We start from the raw sequence: 20,218 nt of genomic DNA, 5'->3' as shown, positions 1-20,218 counted from the left end.
GAGTTTAAGGTTATAGTCACAGCGGCAGAATTTCAGCCGTATCGTAACTTAAGACAGTTTATGATAAATGCGCAGGTTTCAACCACCTGTTGGCAGTAAAACAAATATGCCACATGTATGTATGTATGTATGCCACAGTAGCGACAACTAAAACTTGCATTTATTTCTAAATTAAAATTTCCAATAATTATGACAAAATGAGGATCGACTGCATGGACCATAGCTGGATGTAAATCATCTCTTCAGCCACTGGCGACCGTACTAACATTTACCCATCATACAAACAACAAATATTCTACCATTACAAAGATGTGTAGAACTAAACTGGCTTTGGGCGTTTTTGGACTTACATGCCCTCTCGGGGGACAATCATCTTGCGTACTTTAACCCCTTGTGATGGAAAAAAAATATGGTGTGAGGTTAGATGAACGTAAACGTACAGAATACTAGGTTTGGGGAGGTAATGCTTCCCTCTAAACGTCGTGAGTTTCCATCTCAAAGTTATTCTTCTATTTCCCGTAAAATGCTTTATTGCAAAATATTATTATAATGTATGACCTCGAAATGATTCACAATAAAAAGTATAACTCTACAACTGAAGATTAAAAAATGACACCAGACAAGTCACTTCCATTTAATAACAGACCCCTTGTGTTTTATGCTGATAGCATTTTTTCGTCGCCCGATGACGACCGTTTTCATTTGTTTCGTTCTTTGATAACAATAAAACTGTTTTTATAGATTGTAATACAGATATTCTATGAATATTGATGTGTTTTGAACACTTTATATAAGTTCAAGGACTTCTTTGAGTTTTATCTGAAATATTGCTCAAAGGGCTATTAAATGCATGATACAATGGGCGTTATCTTTTATGTTTCATCCATTGATATTTAATAATCCATACGAATATAGTTTTATTTTCTAAAACGTAAAAATATCAACAACGATTTTAAATGGCATCATATCACAAGTATCATTATTGCCACTTCAAAATCTGAAAACAGTTTACTCTTATTCGTGACATGATTTCTTTTGCATGTCATCATTGAAAATGTTTTACTTTCTTATGATAACATTTCAAAAATAATCTCCACTCGTTGCAGTTTTGCAGACGTGCACACGTTGGAAAAATGCCTATATTCATCCTTCAGGAACAAGTCCAACATACCAAGCGTCGGGAAAATGAGCTGTAGGTACCGTTTAGTGCAGCTCATCGCAGCGTGTCGTAGCTGTTAGTTTCAAAGTCAAAGTCTGCTAGCGCACAGGTAAACGTTGTATCAGGCCATATGTTCTCTGGAGTGCAATGGAGCGACGTATGCTTCGCCATCAGAATCCTCCGATACAGGAATTCCGTCAATTCCAGCTTCGGATATAGAACGTCCTCTGGACTTTCCACCTTTTGCATTGATGCCGGCAACTTCTCTATTAATGAGGACATTAAACGTCGATGAAAACTGTATACTAGTAAATATATTTATCGTTTCTACTCACACTGTTCTAATTTGTACGTGTCACCATATGAAAACAAACATCAAAATGTAAGCTTGCCACATCTGGCTATGAACGTAAGTATAATATGGCAGTCTTTCTTTCATGCTTGATGATACTGATATTGCAATTTGCATCCCTGAGTGCATTGAAATGTTCCTCTTTCAGTGAGTGAGTGAGTTTAGTTTCACGCCGCACTCAGCAATATACCAGCTAAACAATCGAGCCTGGACCAGACAATCCAGTGATCAACAGCATGAACATCGATTTGCGCATTGGGAACGATGGCAGGTGTCAACCAAGTCAGCGAGGCTAATCAGAAAGCAAATGTTATCTGCTGTCTCCCGTAAGATTGGTCTTGGCCTCTAAAAGATAACAGGTCCACTGTCTTCTTGAAGTTCATTCGATCCTTTTAGCCCACCATGCTATACAATAGGGGTGAAAACGGTTTACCGCGGTTTGAGTAGAACCGCGATGTTGTGCCTCCGGTTCCATATACTGTATTGCAATCTAAAAAATAGTTTTTAGGGGTTTTTTGTGCCGCCATTTACCAATCTTTCAAAGAATGTCTAGAAATCGAATCATTTTGTCACAGTCTTTGTCTTCCTTCGCTAGACTATTCTCTTGCTAGCCACTATTCTTGGAGGTAAGTTCTTACATACTGAACCGAAAGGGACCAACCCGAAGGGACCCGTGAAGGTCCCGCGGCAGAACAGACTTTCAGAAACCCATGCTTGCCATAAAAGGTGACTGTGCTTGTCGTAAGAGGCGACTAACGGGATCGGGTGGTCAGGATCGCTGACTTTGTTGACACATGTCACCGTTTCCCAATTGCGCAGACCGATGCTCTTGTTGTTGATCATTGGATGGTCTGGTCCAGACTCGATTATTTACAGACTGTCGCCATATAGCTGGAATATTGCTGAGTGCAGCGTAAAATAAACTCACTCACTCACTCCCAACCCCAAGGCGTTGTACCCCAATACGTACTGTGCGTACCGTGGTACGGGTACACTGTTTCAACCCTGTAATGCTCATGGTAAATAAGTTACAGATATACTTATATTAAACGACATCTCAGCCTCTGTAATGAGAAACTGTCTTTAGTTAACATGATAAAGAAAACCAGTCATGTATAGTGTCATAGCGGATTCCAACCTGCCAAACATTGTGTCTGACCATATAACTGCAGGACGACTGATGATATATCTAACGAAGTACCAAGCACAAACTAAGAAAGCAGCTACTAAGTTGACTAAACACACTTCAGACTGCAAATGAATCAAAACATGCTTAATGTACATGTTGTGTTGAATAATAATCTTATGCTTAAAATGCTACGTATCTGCACTAAAATATATCTTGCCTGATGATTTTTAGGGGAAATGTTAGGCTACCATAAAGGTACGTTACATGTTGATATACACATTTCATAAAGGATAGGAATAATATGAGATATAATATGGAGTATTATCTTAACAGGTGCGAACAAAGGAAAGATCTCCCCATATCGAAGATGACACCAAGACTTTATCAGTCATCCGACATATGCTGCACCACAAGCCTCCCTCCGATCATGCGCCAAGGACTGTGCCATACTGAAGTGTCATTACTTCTCACTGGATGGCAAACAGTGCAAGATGTACAGTGACGAGTTGGACATTGAAACACAGCTCAAGAAGGGGGTCGATGATCTGCAAAAGAAACCGAAGAGAACCCCGATGACAGAACATATATTTCTTGGAGGAAATTATGACAAACGTTTATTTCTTGTACTTGTGTTAAATGGCTTGGCAGTCAATCGCCTGTAGTTACAAGGGACACTGTATTACTGGAAGTAATGGTTAGGTACATTTCACTTTTTCCATGTAGCCTTATAGTCGTTCCTTCAAACATTCCTTTACTACTCGTTCAATTTCCTTTTATGACGATTGCTATATTTTGTCGCCCTCATTGAAAGACAACCTCGGCATCGACAACGGTTATTAAATGAGACTCTTTTCTGAATATTGATTCTGCTTTACGTCTTTTAGATTTGGGGATGCATTTTAACAATATTTAATAATCCAGTCACATGATTTACACCACCATTTGGGTCCTCCATCAACACTGTGGAATCAATTTCTACCTGTTTTCGAGACTTTCAACAGTATTTAACAATATGATAACGTTATTACCTGAACTGTCAAATATGTGTTATGAACCCCCTCCTTTCAAAATTCCTGAACCCGACAATGATTGATAATGAAACAAATAACTCTGCAACTGCATATGTAAAATTGGCCACAAAAACTGACGTCACGTCCGTTTTTGTAATATGACCCCTGGTGGTTTATGCTGTTGGCATTTTTTTCATCCCCTGATGATGATCTTATAAACAAATAATACCGTGCCCATTTCATGGTGCAATGAGTATTATCTTTAATATTTTATTCATTGACACTTAATGATAAGAATGTTTTTTATTATCGGAAACGGTGAAATACCATCAACGATTTTAAATGGTCCTATGTTACAGATGTGTTAATGCCACTTGAAGCGATACTCCAGCTTACACATTTATAACCTAAGCATGATTGAAGACTGGCCAGGTTCATGAAGCGCACCTAAACCAAAATTACATACAGCTGGGTTTGAAGATACACATGCTGATATAGCAACATGATTATTTACGGAAACATGTTAATGAGGTCACACAGAGAGAACGGTCAAAATTCACACGTGTGTCCACCATAAGCATTGGTGCATGTTTGACATCTGCGCCTCATAGAGCCAAACAAAAAGACTTGTGGAATGGCATTCCATATCTGTGGAAGCACTTGACAGAGTTCCAGAAACGTGTCTGGGTAATTTGATCAACACCCTGTCCATTTCGCCCCAGACGTGCTCGATAGAGGAGAGAACTACGGAGTTTGCGGTGCAAGAAGAATCTCTACTCGCATGCTCTGTCGTCTGCACCACTTCAGTCGTAGATATTTGTGACGTAATATCATAATCAGTGGCCTGGTTGAACGCGCACCACGTATTCAGTTAGACACCGGCGAATGGTCCTTGGCGAACACACCAGGAACTGTTTGGAACTGTGTGGCTGGTTGGAATCTTTGGCGCAAATTTTACGGCGTCATTTTGATGATGACGTCTACACAAGCGGCGTGTGGTGTTGGTATGTACGTTAAATAGCGGTTTCAAGCATTTCATTGGGTTCCATCTGTCATTTTCAGTGACACAGAACTGCAAGCGGATTCTTCAAATTTGTTTTTCAGATCCGTCGACGTCTCAAGATTGATTTCTGTGACAATGACTCGACATTTAGAGCCACACTTTTTAAAGGGCACGATTTATGAATTTTTCCAGTGAACGCAAAACAAAAACTACCGAACGTGCCCTTTTGGGGTTGTGGATTAAGGCTATTCTGAAGAGTATTAAAATGGGTTATCAGGTGTTCTCATTGACATAAACAGATGCGTTCAACACACTTTTGCCTTTGTGCACACATATGTTAAGTCTGAATAGGACATGTTCATTAGCTCACATTAGCATTTGTTTCTATATTGCATATTGGACTCGAACCTCTTGAACGAATTCAGACATCAGTAATGGGAAGAAACGAGGATTTTTATTTCCAGATATCCATTTGTTTCTTACAAGACGTTCCGTAGAAGGCGACTCATGCTTCGTTTTTAAATGATATCTACATATGAGCAATTCTGTGCTCATTATTAACTACGCGTTATGTTTGTCCCTCTGGAAACAACACGTTATACCCTCATATGAGAAATATCTTGTTGGAGTACTATAAAAATTTGATGTTTAACTACTAGTCGGAAATACAAAAACAGTGTTTACGCAAACAGTTTATAAAACATGAATCCATGCGTTGTGACAATTGTGAGTGAGGTGATCATCAATTTATACTGGTCGAAGGTGATCATCACTTTACACTGGTCGAAGGTGATCATCACTTTGCACTGGTCGAAGGTGATCATCACTTTACACTGGTCGAAGGTGATCATAACTTTACACTGGTCGAAGGTGATCATCACTTTACACTAGTCGAAGGTGATCATCACTTTACACTGGTCGAAAGTGATCATCACTTCACACTGGTCGAAGGTGATCATCACTTTACACTAGTCGAAGGTGATCATCACTTTACACTGGTCGAAGGTGATCATCACTTTACACTAGTCGAAGGTGATAATAACTTAACAATACTCTGCCCATATTAAAGGTAAAACAGAGATGATTTGATTGATATTGTAACACCCCCGAGCCTGGGGCGTCATTTAATGAGAGACCAAGTCAGGATTTAACAACAAATGTAACCTTTTAATAAATATTCAGAACTGGTCCCTTCTTACAGTATGTTTGCACTTGATATCACAGGTATGACATGTCAGGATTCCTAATAAGACTCAGTGATCAGCATAACGACTTACTTTAATGGACCAATAATCCAAATAAAATAATCTCCTATATTAGCAATTGAATTCCCCAAGGAGAATGATATATATAATAGTGTATTCACCTATATGAATATTCCTGTTTAGTCCTTTTAATATTCTATGAATTTGTGTTTGGGCCTAAAGGTATCGACAAGATCAGCTATTACACAAGTAGTGCCTCTGAGGAGGTCTGATAAAGTGCCTGTTTGAAATTCGCGCCGAGCTTACATAGATTCCTGACATGTCATGTGACTAGATACTAGCCAATCAGAATCCACGTAGATGACTGGCTTGTTTACACTGGAAATAAACAAATCAAAATTACAACAATACAAATGCACATGAGGTTGTCCTTTCAACGTCCGTTTTGTCAGAATTTTACAAGGAAAATTATGGTATGATTTGTTTTATGATAGTCAGTAACATTACAAAACGGACAAGCAAAATGTTTACTGAGCCGATGCCGTGACATGACGGTAATGATGACCTCACATAGGTAATGTAAATACATGAAACATTAATATATTTAACCAGATGATATTAAGTTGTCCGTGTTAATTTGTATAAGTCCGTTTTTATCGCAGAAAATAATTATGGAGTTAAGTGTTTCATAAGACAAACATTAAGAAAACGGACAAGAAGTTTTGGTGTCTAGGTTATGATATTACCGTAATGGCGGCTTTCTTTGATGTTACACTTCTGTAGCCGTTATTTTGTAGAAAACTCAATCACAGAGTTTCCATGAAATGGATTTAGTGTCCGAAATGGTTTTAAGGACTGAATTCATCATAACTAGGATGTAATTGTAAATACAAAAGAAACAGACAAGACACTAACGTCAAAGCGATCTACACCATTACGCTAGTGGCAGGTCATGGTAACATGTCAAAACGTCACTCGACGCAATCGAGTGATCTGACCGTACAATACAATGCATTAAAAATATCAGGAAAACACTCTTACTGTGTCCTGTTGCAATAAAATGTTTGCAAGGATAATTTTTACCAAATTAAGACCAAATATTAAGTTCGGTTTGATTTTAACAAACTTACCGTAATTACAATAGAATTGCAATGGACAAGGAGCAAGAAACTAGTTCCATTGTGGTAGCATAGCCATAAAGTTAAATAACAATTATTCATGCGCTTGAATAACAGCTATGCTTGTCATATGAAGACCTCGGGGGAAGAAAGTTATAACACACCATTGGTGATTTTCATATTTTGTGGGTTGCCAGACCATAACTAATCATGTGAAAGGAAATTATCTCCCCTTAATCTTAAACTTCAGATATTGCATCATCACCCAAAATATCACAACCCACACCCACATAAACCAATTTCAGAAAAAGTCATAACACACAAAAACATGGCGGAACACATGTTCACAGATCAGCGAGTTTTAGCGCAATTGGCTAGTGACAGTGAAAACGATGACAGCACAATTGATCCTACATGTAAAGGGACTTCTGCATCCAGTGACAATAGTTTCCCAGAGGAAAGTTTTATTTTGCTTTAGATTTTGGTATTTTCCTGTATTTTGTGGGTTATCATATTCTTTCCAAAACGCTCAATTCGTCAGTCGTGACAACCCCAGGGTTCTATTACGGAATAACAATAGCATTTTCACCAAAAAATGAAATGATACTTTGAAGTTACTTATATACATATGCATGTAAAAAAGTTTGGGGTGTCTTCAACAAAAGATAAACAGAGAAATTTTGTATTTGTAGATTATCATTTTCTTCGTGAAACGAAAGTGGGAAATACGGAGGGTTATCAACTGACACATTATTACTAAAACGTTCACTTTGGTAAAACATTAGGATTGTTCAGATGCAAATTGACAACTTACATTTTCTTTTCACGGGTAAGACTGATAAATCTACTCGAGGAAGTATTAGTTAAAATTCTGGTATTGATTGAACTGGAACACTTAATCAAATCAGTCACTCCGTCTGCAAATTCCTGTACAATATTGTTCATGGAAACAGTATCCTCTGGAGCAATGTGGATGACTTTGCTGTTGACTTTTTTATGTTTGAGAAGAACCATCTGCAAAAACTGATGTCTCATTCATCCTGTTTTAGATATTTTGAAATACCACATGCTGAGTATTTGTTTTCATCCACCTGTGCTAGTGACATTTTGAGCCAACAGCTGTCCAAATCTACCAAACTTCACACTCTGAACATCACTCATGCACCCATATAATCTCTTTCATTTCTGACTAACATGAACCATTTAAAGATTCTAAACATTAGTGGATGTTCTGTGCTCTCAGGGAATGAAATTAAGAATGTTAGACACTGCCCACAACTTGATTTTTTATGTGTTTTACAGAAGTCAAAGCACATGACCTGTGTTCAGTTCTTCCTTCAGGCTTGCTGTACCTTGATGCTGCTTGTGTAGAGTTCTCATCAGCACAAGTTATGCAGGTCATATCAAAGTCATATGCATCCCCAATGTCAATGTTAATCTCACGTGCTCCAGGCTGTCCATATGAACAAATTAGGTTGATTGAGAGAACATATGCTGATTTTGAAATAAAATTATTTAACTAATCGATTTCAGTATAAGAGAGAGACAGAAAAAACCCAAAAAAAGTCCAGAAAACGCAAACAAAATAGATCCAAAAAGGCCATGAATAAAGATTTAAAGAACAAAGGAGAAGCTTATGTATCAAGTAGAGGGAAGAAAGTTGATGCATGACATGCATGCCCTTGCAGTTAAAAGTGTATGGAGGGCCTGGGTGAAGACAAACATACTTTGAGATAACACATGCTGTGTTAATTAAGTTTCAAGTTGAAACCCTGTTCAAAGAAGAATTTAAGAGTTTTTGAGATGTTTCGTTCATGATGTTAAAGTTTTAGCAGCTTTGTTATTGGTTAAATTTCTTGCTGAAAACAATTATATTCATATTTTATCAAGCTGACAACTGTGATATTTTGCATCATCGTTTTAATCAATTTCCACAAAGGAAAGACTGTTGTAGACAGGATTTCAAGATGGAAACAATAAGGATGTTTGTTTTCATTAATAATGTCAATTGAATAACATTTCCACTGTTTTTTTGTGCTAGTTTGGAGTTATTTCTTATTTTCAATCATGCTCTGAACAAATAAAATTAATTATTACCTGCTAAGCCATGTTTTATTGTTTTTTAAACACATGATATTGACTATGTAGTGACTCTTCAGGAAGACAATGATAAACCATTTTCAGAAAAAATGTTATAACCAACAAAAATGTATGGTGTGGTGTTATTTCAAATGTAAAAATCACAACTCTTATTTTATTACAAATATTTATAATTCATTAAACAAATACATGATCTACAAAACAAACATGTCAATATCCAGTTATTCCTGCTACAGGATTTGTCAGCAAATGACAAACCTTTAAATGCGTTTTTCTCAAAATGACAAAAGTGTGGGTTATAACTTTCTTCTCCCGAGGTTTTCATATCGAAAAGACATGTTTCTGAACACTTTTCCCCCAAATAGTGGTTAAATATAGAAGGTAAACATGAGCAGTGATCGAGTGCGTGATGCGGCAACGTATCACGATGGAGCGACAACACCGCGAACTCTGAATTTGCAATGGACTGTTTGGGACAATTCCCGAAGAGCACTGGAATTAAAAGGTAAAACTCATCCATAGTAATGATCCTCTTAACTTCAACAACATTATACAACCTCAGGGAAAACATGTCAGTTTGTAATCTAACGTGCCGAAGCAAAAATAGAAATTACATGTCACGAAAATAGGTGACGATGTTACCACATTACGACCGAGCACACAATTTGTTATCGTAGTTTAAGAATTCAAAAATGTTAGGTATTCAATATTCAATAGCATGCAGTTGACATGTAGTTCCCTAGCCCTTACAAAATACATGTAACTACACTACATGTTCACATATTGTCTAAGCCTATTCCATAAGGTCATAAATGAGTTACATACAACATAATATTGAGAAAAATATTAGTATAATTACACTGTAATACTTGTCAATTACAGACACAGTCAATATGACGGATATGGGAGCAATGGATTTAGTATCATTTCCTACGAATAGCCTGCAAAGCATTCCAACTGATCCTGAATGCTGCGCTGAAGCACCAGAATCATCAGTGAAAATGTCAATCGAACCGTCCAAAGTTCCATCATCATGCTATGAAGACGAGGTACGGATTGAGAAGAATTCAAGGAAAACCAGGAAGACTAAACGCTGTCATGATGATGTACTCCATATGCAGTACCTGACCAGGAGAGTCTGAAAAAAGAAAACTTGACGCTAGAAAAGCAGAGGTTGAAGCTACAGATTGAACTGCTACAAAGACTCATGACTCAAAATGATTTGGACATAAACCGTAATTCTACACAGCTTCTGATGTCTATGCTCCATTATGCATTTCATGATTATTTATGACATTGTCAATATAATAGTTTATTCATAATGATTAATTGAAGTAACTGGTAGATCTAATGAAATTCTCTCCTCCACATTCTTCATATCTGCATATGCAAACTTAAATACTTAGTTCACACTCATATCAAATATTAATAATCCTCAATATCACTTAATGAAATATATATTTGTTGTAATTGAGCTGTTTCTCATTTATGAATACACTTAGCTGGTGTGCCAAATGTTATAATTCATACTTGTCTGATTATTGTTTTTAATCAAAGAGAGACAATCCATTTACATTACACCTTTGAGATATGGTCACACTTGACTATATTATGTGTCACTGTGATTTTGGTTCTTAAAGATGAAGCTACTTTGAAATGGATCCTGTAAATATTACAAACAATAGCATTTTTTTTGTTCCATACATATGTAACGTGTGCTTTTTTCTAACTACATTCTTGACATAGTCCCATAAATTAAAACACAAGTAATCTTGAACTTAGTTAAACATGTTTTTATGTATACAGATTATAATAGAAAAACAACAACCTTTACTTACCTAGTTAGCAAAGAAAGTATTTGCTATATGATCCCTGATGACCTTGCAATCATTCCTTCCTCTGTAGTGGTCTATGGGTGGCTGTTCCTGTCTCACGCGGGGTTCATCGACAACTAGAACCTCATTTCGAAGGATGGCTATGTTGTGCAATATTGCACATGTCAGTATGATTTTGCAGACCTTTCCAGGGTTCATACGGAATCTAAACAAAAAATCAAAGGCACATTACATTATTAGCTAAATTAAACGTCACATACCTAATCAGACATTTAGTATATAAATATATATGTGATTTGTCATATATGTCTTAATGAAAACAATAGATATCCTCTCGTACTATCCTTAATTTAAGTCTATTGCAAGGAAACGCATAGATGTGTTAATACCTCAGAATGAAGAACATGAAACCTTCTCTTTCATCGGCCAAAGGTCCTCTCTGTGGTTATTCTGGTCCTACACAATCTGTCATTATATTTCTCTTGATGTTGCCAATGTGGGTGAAGGTAGGGAGTGAGTAAGTAGGGAGTGGTCTGCAAACAAAACGCCAGCATTAAGGAAGCTTTCATTGGACAATGTTGAATAATGTGAAATACAAATAAGAACATTTCTCTGCATTAGAAACAGACCACATAATAATTCAGATGTATGGTAAACTACTTTGGCCTTGTTGAGCAATAAGTAATAGCTGATAGCTAGAATTCAGACTTTTCAACACATTAGATTTAAACTGCAAGTTTTTACTCTAACATATGAAAATTTACAGCATGCATATCCACTATCTCCAAGGACAAACCCATCTGAAATTCGTCTGTGGTTGGCTTCCAAGTGTTGTCTCAGATTGGATGTTCTAAATATGTGACTGTCATGGGTGGAGCCTGGCCAGCTGGCACACAAGTTGGTTATATTTCTTGTTAGGAAAATATGTATATATCGGGAAAGAAATATCAAATTTCGTATATATAAGAGGGATGAAATAATTTCAAATTCATCAAAATATTTGTCCACCTACACATTTAGCATTTGCAGTAAATCAACTTTTACCAAACAGACTATACCAAGGGAGCTCACACTCATATTCTGTTTACCTTTCAAACGGAAGACACAGTTTTCAATCATGTACATTGCAGGGATAAATCTTCACTACTTGCCACATTTTGAAACAAGTAAATATTGCAAGTAAGTTTGATGGTTTAATTGTTGTTTCCGTACCTTTATCGTCACACACAGCTTGCACGTTTATGCTGTGCCAGCCTTTACGGTTGACATAAGCAGGCTCATCTTGAGTGGGTGCCTGAATCCGGACATGGGTACCATCAATGCAACCGATATCGATGACATTAGGGAAACCTCCCATCTAAAAAACCCTTTTTGATCCTGTCTTTCTCTTGTACGCTTGGCCACTTGATGAACTGATTCCGCTTTCTAACAAGAGCATCGCTTACTCGATCAAATTTCCTGGAAACTCTACTCTTGTCAAGGCCAACCGTGTCTCCCACAACCAGTAGGAAACTACCGCTGGCCAAGAATCTCAAGGTGACTAGCAGCTGCATCTCTACAGTGAGAGCATGGTTTCTCCTAATGTCTCTTTCCACATTATCACGAACCAACGATATTATATAGTCAGTGGAATCTCTCCGAAATCTGCATCTTTGGTGAAATTCCTCTTCATTAAAATCAACAACAAAATTTCTGAATTCCCTAGGTTTTCTTTCTGATCTAATGTTCATGAATGCTGCAATAACCTGGACAATAAATGCCATTTTGTCACCGTGCAGGTAGGTCTTGAACTAATGCTAATGGTAATTAAGTTAACGTGTTCCTAAGGGCCCGTTAAAGTTAACAGAGCTTTCAGCAACAGGCTTTCGCTGTCTTGACGTTAACGGTCCGTTAAGATTTAACAGGCTTTTGAACAACCGGGCCCAGATGAAATGGACGTATACAGACTGGTGTCAGGTGCTTTGTACACAATGCAGTAACAGATCGGGTGGTTATTACAAGAATTTTCACATCCACTTGACAGAAAACCCCAAGAAACCTTCAAATTGTAATTGGAGCTGTATGTGGGATCATCTGAGATCGTTTGACTGGCCAGGCGTAATGGAACGCGCATTAAAGATAAACCTGCCCTTTCACAGCAGCCTATACTGAAGAGATTGTGGGTACAGCTGACTTCATCCTGGGCGACGGTGGAAAGGGTGACTTCGTGTACTCCGCCAGTATGCTCATGCTCTGCCTGGCCACTCTACAATACCTTCGTATTGTTCAAGGTGAGACTAGCATATGTTTTTTGTTTGTTTAGATTTTGTGTGTGTAGGTGTCTTAAATACTTTTCGTATCATGCATGTCATCATTCGATGATTACTTTTTTATGATCTATTTTGAACAATTCTTCCAGCGTTTTACATATATACTCGGTGTCATTAATGAAGTCCAAATCGACTGGTTCTTAAAAGTTCGTTTTCGTTTCAAATATATTCTCTCCCCAAAAAGAAACGCATAATGTGAATTGCAATGTTATGTAGCAATGAATTAAAACGTGATTCAATTTACAAAGGGGTTTGCTCTGTTTATGAGCCCAATGGTATTTATGTCTTTAAACATCACACCAGAACGCACCATCCGTATAATACCCTTATTTAACAGCATGATTTTCAAAGTTTGGCGTGTAGTTTCACAGAATACACAATGCACATTTAATGCACGTGAAAGTTGGGAATCAAATAGTCTCAATGATGGGTATAGAAGGTTGACTGCTGTATGTCGATTATTCCCTGTATTTGGAATATTGTTGACGAACGCAAAATGCCACGTCTAAGTGAAGCCAACCGTCATATCTCAAGGAGACCGCCATTGATCTTCTTGAAGCTGGCCAGTCTCAACGTGCAATTGCACGACGCATGAATGTTCACCAAAGCACCATTTCACGGCTCTGTGAGAGATATCACTCTCACAATTCGGTAGAAGATGCCCTTCGTAGTGGGCGACAGCGAGCGACCACTGAGGCGCCAATATCGCTACATCCGGGTACATCACCTGCGTCATCGAACGGCTACGCCGACGGGTACCGCTCAGCAAATACCCGAATTGAGGAGGCTTTCTGCACAGACCGTCAGGAACAGGTTGAGAAGGGCTGGTTTACGTGCCAGAAGACCTTATTTTGGTAAGAAATCCTGTTTTGGTCCTGTTCAGTGGTGCACCTACGGAACTGGCGTAGAATCTGATTCAGTGATGAATCACGATTTCTACTGGAACGACGCGATGGGTGAATGCGGTTGTACAGACGTCTACGTGAACATTTAGCCGACGCTTGCGTTCCCCAGGTGGACAGATTCGACCAGTGTTATGATGTGGGGGGGGGACATCACCTGCCGCAGCAGAAGTGATTTGGTGATGATCACAATAGGTATTGACTTCAGCTCCACCACACCCTTCCATGTGACACTGAAACTGACTATCCACAAGTTTGGTGCCAAAGACGGATAAGTCTGCATTCCCGGTGTGCTATTTCGCTATATTTCATGGAGTCATAAAGCCTACAATATGTTTCAAAATAAACACAAAAGTACATTTAAAATTCCCATAAGTGTTCCTTTTTGGGGAGAGTGTATATACATTTTACAGTTAAATGTTCTACAGATTTTCTTAACCTTATGGAAAATGAAACATGGCCTTTGCAATGTCATTATTACGTTCTTTAATGTCTGATACATCCTGTTACAAAGGTCATATTTTTAATTCGAATTATCAATATGGAAATCCACTTGCCACTTACTGTCAATGATTTGCGTGCGGAAGCCGTGGCATTCATGCAAAATGGAGTCCAGTTCACACGCATCGACTGTTCCACTGTCGTTCGCTGATCAGGTACCTGTTTGAAAGAAGTGGCAGCTTAAACTGAGACTGTAGTTTTTACACTTTCTGGAAGAGGTCAGAATATAGGCCTTTTAAACTGTTTAAACTCAACGACAGGTTGTTGTCCGCTTTAATGTGAGTCTGAGTGCTATTGGTAGATTGGCAAAGGTTATAGACTGTGCCACACAGAGAGGGGGAAACGAAACTGAAGGTATTTCTCCTGAAATGTATTTAAATAAAAACCATCTCCCATTAGAAAGGTCCTCGTATGATTGTAAGTAAATAACTTTGGTTACAACAGATATTTGTAAAAACCTGGATTGTTTATATTGAACGGGAGAATGGGTAAAAGTAGAAATGTATGTACAGTCACCAGCCATGACAAACGTTTGATAGATTATGTTATTACCTCACAGTTTTGTCTTTAAACATTTGGCGTTTTGGATTATACATCTTTGACCTCAGATGTTCACTGACCCACATCATTCACACTGAAAGGCGTAGCATATGATAACTCGCACTCTCTCAAGTCCCAAACATTCGCAGTGACTCTATAACCTAAATCTAAATATTACAATGTAGAAAAGAAAGTTGAGTATCGGCTAAACATAGACATAAATGAAGTAAATAGACTTACAGATCTCGCACATCGCTCGTTATCCAACCACACAGACTTGCCGACTATAGACACGTCCTCGGATAGTCTCGCGCACGTGCTAGTTAACGCCGCACGTGAAACATTTCGTACGAGAACATACGCGCACCATATCAATCGTCAAAAAAGCAAATCCAGTGTAGACACCTTTAACGCCGATTCAATAAACTAAAAACGGCGAGTTAAAAAATTCCATAACTCGGAAATAATCGACGAATCCGTACAGAATCGAAAGCTTACAAAAGATGTCTAATACATCCGAATCAGTAAAACCTCACTGCAAGGAAACGTTTAGGAATAATTTTAAGAAATCACTGATGGAATACTGAAATGCCCTGAAAGGTAGACGCTTCACTGGAAATTAAAAATGTCCCACTCCACTATCGATAACGACGAGAGAAATGAGTCCACATACGCAAAAGTACATTTAAATTTTGAAAGTAGCATTATTGAATAAAGATATCACTCAAGAAGTATTGTTACAAAAATGATGAGCGGTAAAGTCACTGGACAATGTTGAAAATGATTATATGATTGACCCAGTGGATATTCTAGCCCCGTTTTACGCCGACGTCTTTAGTCTTAATAACACTTTCAGCTGGAAGATTTCCCCGAATCGTGGCTAATCGGTATTATAAAAACCGAAAAGAAAAATAAAGGCGATCAAAATGAAAGCACGAAATGAAGTGAGTGAGTTTAATTCACGGCGCACTCAGCAATATTCCAGCTATATGACGGCGGTCAGTAAATACTCGAGTCTGGACCAGACAGTCCAGTGATCAATAGCATGAGCATCGATCTGCGTAACTGGGAACCGATGACATGTGTCAACCAAGTCATCGAGCCTCACCACCCGATCCTGTTAGTCGCCTCTAACGACAAGCATAGTCACCTTTTATGGTCAGCATGGGTTGCTGAGGCTTATTCTACCCCCGGATCTTCACGGATCTGAGAGTAGGATTAACGCCGATCACGTGCAGTAAATTACGTGCAGATGATTGGTCTGTACAATATATGTTTGCTTGAACTGTTTGAACTTTCTGGCTGTATGTCACGTTTGTCAACACATTAAACAATACAAAGACACTCTAAGTACTATCATTTCTGAGAAACGTTTCTTTACGCATGTCTTATACCATCCTTTATGAATGACTCCTCGTACACATTTTTATTATTGCATTCTCTGTCGGTCCGTCTTGTTTGTTTCTGGTTGTAATGCATTCGCCCGCATGTTGAGACGTTCTCGTGAAGACCAAAAAGGTCGTTTTAAGTTGAAAGTCTGAACAATTGTACATGACATCACTTGGTTTGTTTTACTTTCTTATGATTAAAGTTGAACAATTCTTCTTCATGATATCCTACAGTATGTATATGCGCGCTGATATCCAGCAACCTAACACTCTCAGGAACCCCGGCCTTCACAAAAGTGGACATCTGGTATCTAGATCATTGACGACTGGCACAGCTCCCAGCAATGGACACGCAATGCCATTTAGAAAGTCGTCAGAGTTCAGGTTTACACCGCTTTTAGAAATATTTCAGGATTTGGGACTTTTTAAAATTGCATGCTCTCAGATGCAATTTCCTGATTAAATGACTCCTTTTCTATTATCTCTAATTTTGTTAAAATATATTTTCCCGTTACTTTTGACTATTGTTTTTTTTCAAAAAAGGGTTTCTTACAAGTTTGTTCAAAATTGTAGCAGCTGTACATATTGTTCTTAGGTAAACTTCATAAATATTTTAGACATATCATTAAATCCAGTCGACAGTCCAGAAGTTGTTCGTGAAATTTACATCATACACATTGATATCAACCAAATACAGCAATGTCCATAGTGTAACTAATGGTTATTATTTATTTTTCACCAATCAATGTCTGTTTGTATATTGTAATAATAATAATAAAGGATATTTTAACACACCATTATCCACCCACCGGTACATGCTCAAGGCGCTACATAGAAGCATACATACAATGCATGCAAAAGAAAAACATAATAAAGTAAGTATATTTTGAAATTGGTAACAAAAAGATTCACACTACAGATAAGCAATGTTGGGGGCTGCTTTATGTGGAGCGGGAGAGAATTCCACAGATCAGGGCCAACGTAAGAAAAAGAAGCAAGAAGAACTTTAGGAACTGAAAGGAGGCATTGGTCTTGAGATCTGAGAGTTCTGGTAGAGGAATAATCAGTCACAGAGAGATACGAAGGAGCTCGATTCTGTAAATATTTATACACAATGCAAATAAGTTTGGAGTCAAACCGTAACTCGATTGGAAGCCAGAGTAATGATGAGAGCACATGGATCGTATGGTCTCGTTTACTACGAAGGGATATAATACTTGCTGTTGTATTTTGGACTTTTTGTAATTTATGGAGATATCTCTTGGTGAGTCAGTAAAGAAGGCTATTACTTTAATAATAATGTTGATGTTACAAAGCATCTAACAAGAGTGTGGGCACTTTCCATTATGATGTGCCTCCGGACCGTCCCAATAAGTCTGAGGTGGTAATAGCAGGTATGGCACAACTTTTCCACTTTCGAATCTAGAGACAGGCTTGAATCAATATACACACCACGATTTTTTATCACCTTTGACGGCGTGAAGTTAGCTGAGCTAATGTTCACACTACCAATGTTTAATTTCTCCAAGTTCGTATGTTTTCCAACAATGAATTTCCTGCCTGTCATCCATGTCTTGATTTCTGAAGTATATTTCTCAATCTGTTTGAACGTTGATTGGGCATGGTTGTGGAGTGTAGAAGTTGTCGGTGATCGTAGAGAGTTTGTTGATGTAAATCCGGAAGAGCACTGGGCCCAGAACGAATCCTTGCGGTACTCCACATGTCAGAGTAATCTTTTGTGAGATGCTGCCTGATAATGGTGTCTAGCAGACAGGTATGAAGTCAGGCCAGTGCTTATCCACCGGTTCCAGAGTAATGTTCAAGGGTATGGAGAAGCTTTTTGTGGTCTACAGTGTTAAATGAGTCACTCAGATCTAAGAGTGTCAGAATAGCCACATCACCTTTATCAATCAGGCATCTTAGGTCATTTATCACTCTTAGAAGCAGAGTCTCAGTAGAGCAGTGCGACCGATAAGCTGATTGGCACTCGTCTAAAATGCAGTTGCTTGATAGATGGTCCATCAACCTCTTGGTAACTGCTCTCTCAATAATTTGGAGAGGAAAGTCAGATTCGAAACGGGGAGGTAGTTTTTAAAGTCTTTTTTGCCAGGTTTGGGGTTCTTAACTAGTGGCTTGATAACAGCATCCTTCAGTATATGAGGAAAGATCCCAGATGACATAGTCTTGTTGATGACTTCTGTTAATGTCAGTAGAAGCAGATCAAGGTGCTCAATCAGAAGAGAAGTTGGTATAGGATCGTTGAGACAAGTGGTCTTGTTGGATGACATGACGAGAGATCTTACTTCCCGTTTAGTGAAGGCTTGGAACTGGAGGAGATGGGTTCCTTGGAAATCAGAGTGTGGTAAAAGCATTTCTTCTTCAGTAAAGTTCAGAAGTAACTTCCTGATGTCATCGATCTTACTCTTAAAAAATAAGTTAAAGAGATCAGCCAACTCAGATGGGTTCTTTCCTTGAGGAAGTACAACACTCTTCTTTTTGGCCATCAGCGAGTCCAGGAACTTGTGCAAGGTCTTTGGTTTGCAGGCAGAGTCTAAAATTTGTTCTTTGCAAAAAAGGCGTTTGGATTCCCGAATAACTTTACAGACCTTATTCCTTTCAGTTTTATAACTTTGACGATCTGCTTCTAAAGGAGATTTCCGCCATTTTCGCTCACCACGTCTTCGTTCACACGTGGTATGATGAACAGAGTGCTTGTACCAAGGACCACTGGAACCCTGGATGACAGATCTTTCCATAATAGGAGCATGTTTGTCGAGTAACTCTCGAAGAACAGTGTTATACTGATGACTCGAGGTCTCAACACTTGATGCAGAATGAAGTATGAGGTCAGATGTTAACAGGTCACCAGGGAATTTGATCTTGTCAATTTTCTTGAGAATCCGACAGGTCTTCGTTATCTTCTTATTAACGGGCTATTGTGAATTCATTGTTTTGTGTATTACTCTTTATATTACCTATCCTATCACTTTGGAAGCATGTGAGTTGAATGGATCCCTTTTCTAATTAAGCATCGAGATACCTGATTATCATTAGGTATCTCACAATATGCCTTCAGTTTATAGGCTCTGAGTGGTCTATGTCATTGCCCTGGATTCCTTTTTTCGTTTATCAGTGGGTGTCGTGATCATATGTAAGTAGGTGCATCAGTCTGGTACCGTGATATCTACCCGGATATGGAATGTCCCTGGACCTTTCACCTTTCGTATTGATGCAGGCTAGGCACCTTCTCCATCAATGAGGCCTCTAAATGTCTATGAAAATGTGGAAATATAATTCACGTTTCTACTAGTTTCACACTATTCTACTTCATACGTGTAACTATTTGAAAATTTCCCCATATTTATCTACGAACGTTGGTTTAATATGGCAATCGTTATATCATGTTTGGACATATCGATATTCAAATTTGTGCCCATTTGTGATTGTTTGTGCGTATTGAAAACACTACTGTTCTTTCAGCTGTCACGTACCTCTACTTAGATAGAAAAGTCATCTTCGAAGATGCACGTCGTCTCTGTCAAACGCATGGCCTTGACCTAGTGAAAGTGACCTCTAAAGAAGTTCAACATGACCTTGACGACATTTATAAACACTATGAACGGTGAGTAGAGATGGCGTACTTCAGAAACACCAACAGTCATTAATA

The 20,218-nt window shown here is 38.3% G+C and overlaps 1 protein-coding gene and 1 pseudogene across 1 annotated transcript; both read right to left on the bottom strand.

Annotated features, from left to right (window-relative positions):
- Positions 1–10,914: 10,914 nt before the first annotated feature.
- On the bottom strand, positions 10,915–12,674 carry LOC137271592 (putative nuclease HARBI1; annotated as a pseudogene).
- A 5,898-nt stretch (positions 12,675–18,572) lies between these two features.
- On the bottom strand, positions 18,573–19,307 carry LOC137271591 (uncharacterized). The gene has a single exon (XM_067804034.1). It carries the CDS (start codon positions 19,305–19,307, stop codon positions 18,573–18,575), a length of 735 nt encoding a protein of 244 aa, XP_067660135.1.
- Between the last annotated feature and the right edge of the window lie 911 nt (positions 19,308–20,218).

Source organism: Haliotis asinina, chromosome 2 (genome assembly GCF_037392515.1).
Source record: "Haliotis asinina isolate JCU_RB_2024 chromosome 2, JCU_Hal_asi_v2, whole genome shotgun sequence".
Taxonomy (NCBI): Eukaryota; Metazoa; Mollusca; class Gastropoda; order Lepetellida; family Haliotidae; genus Haliotis; species Haliotis asinina.
The sequence above is the reverse complement of the archived record's forward strand: the minus strand, read 5'-3'. Positions and strand labels throughout refer to the sequence as shown.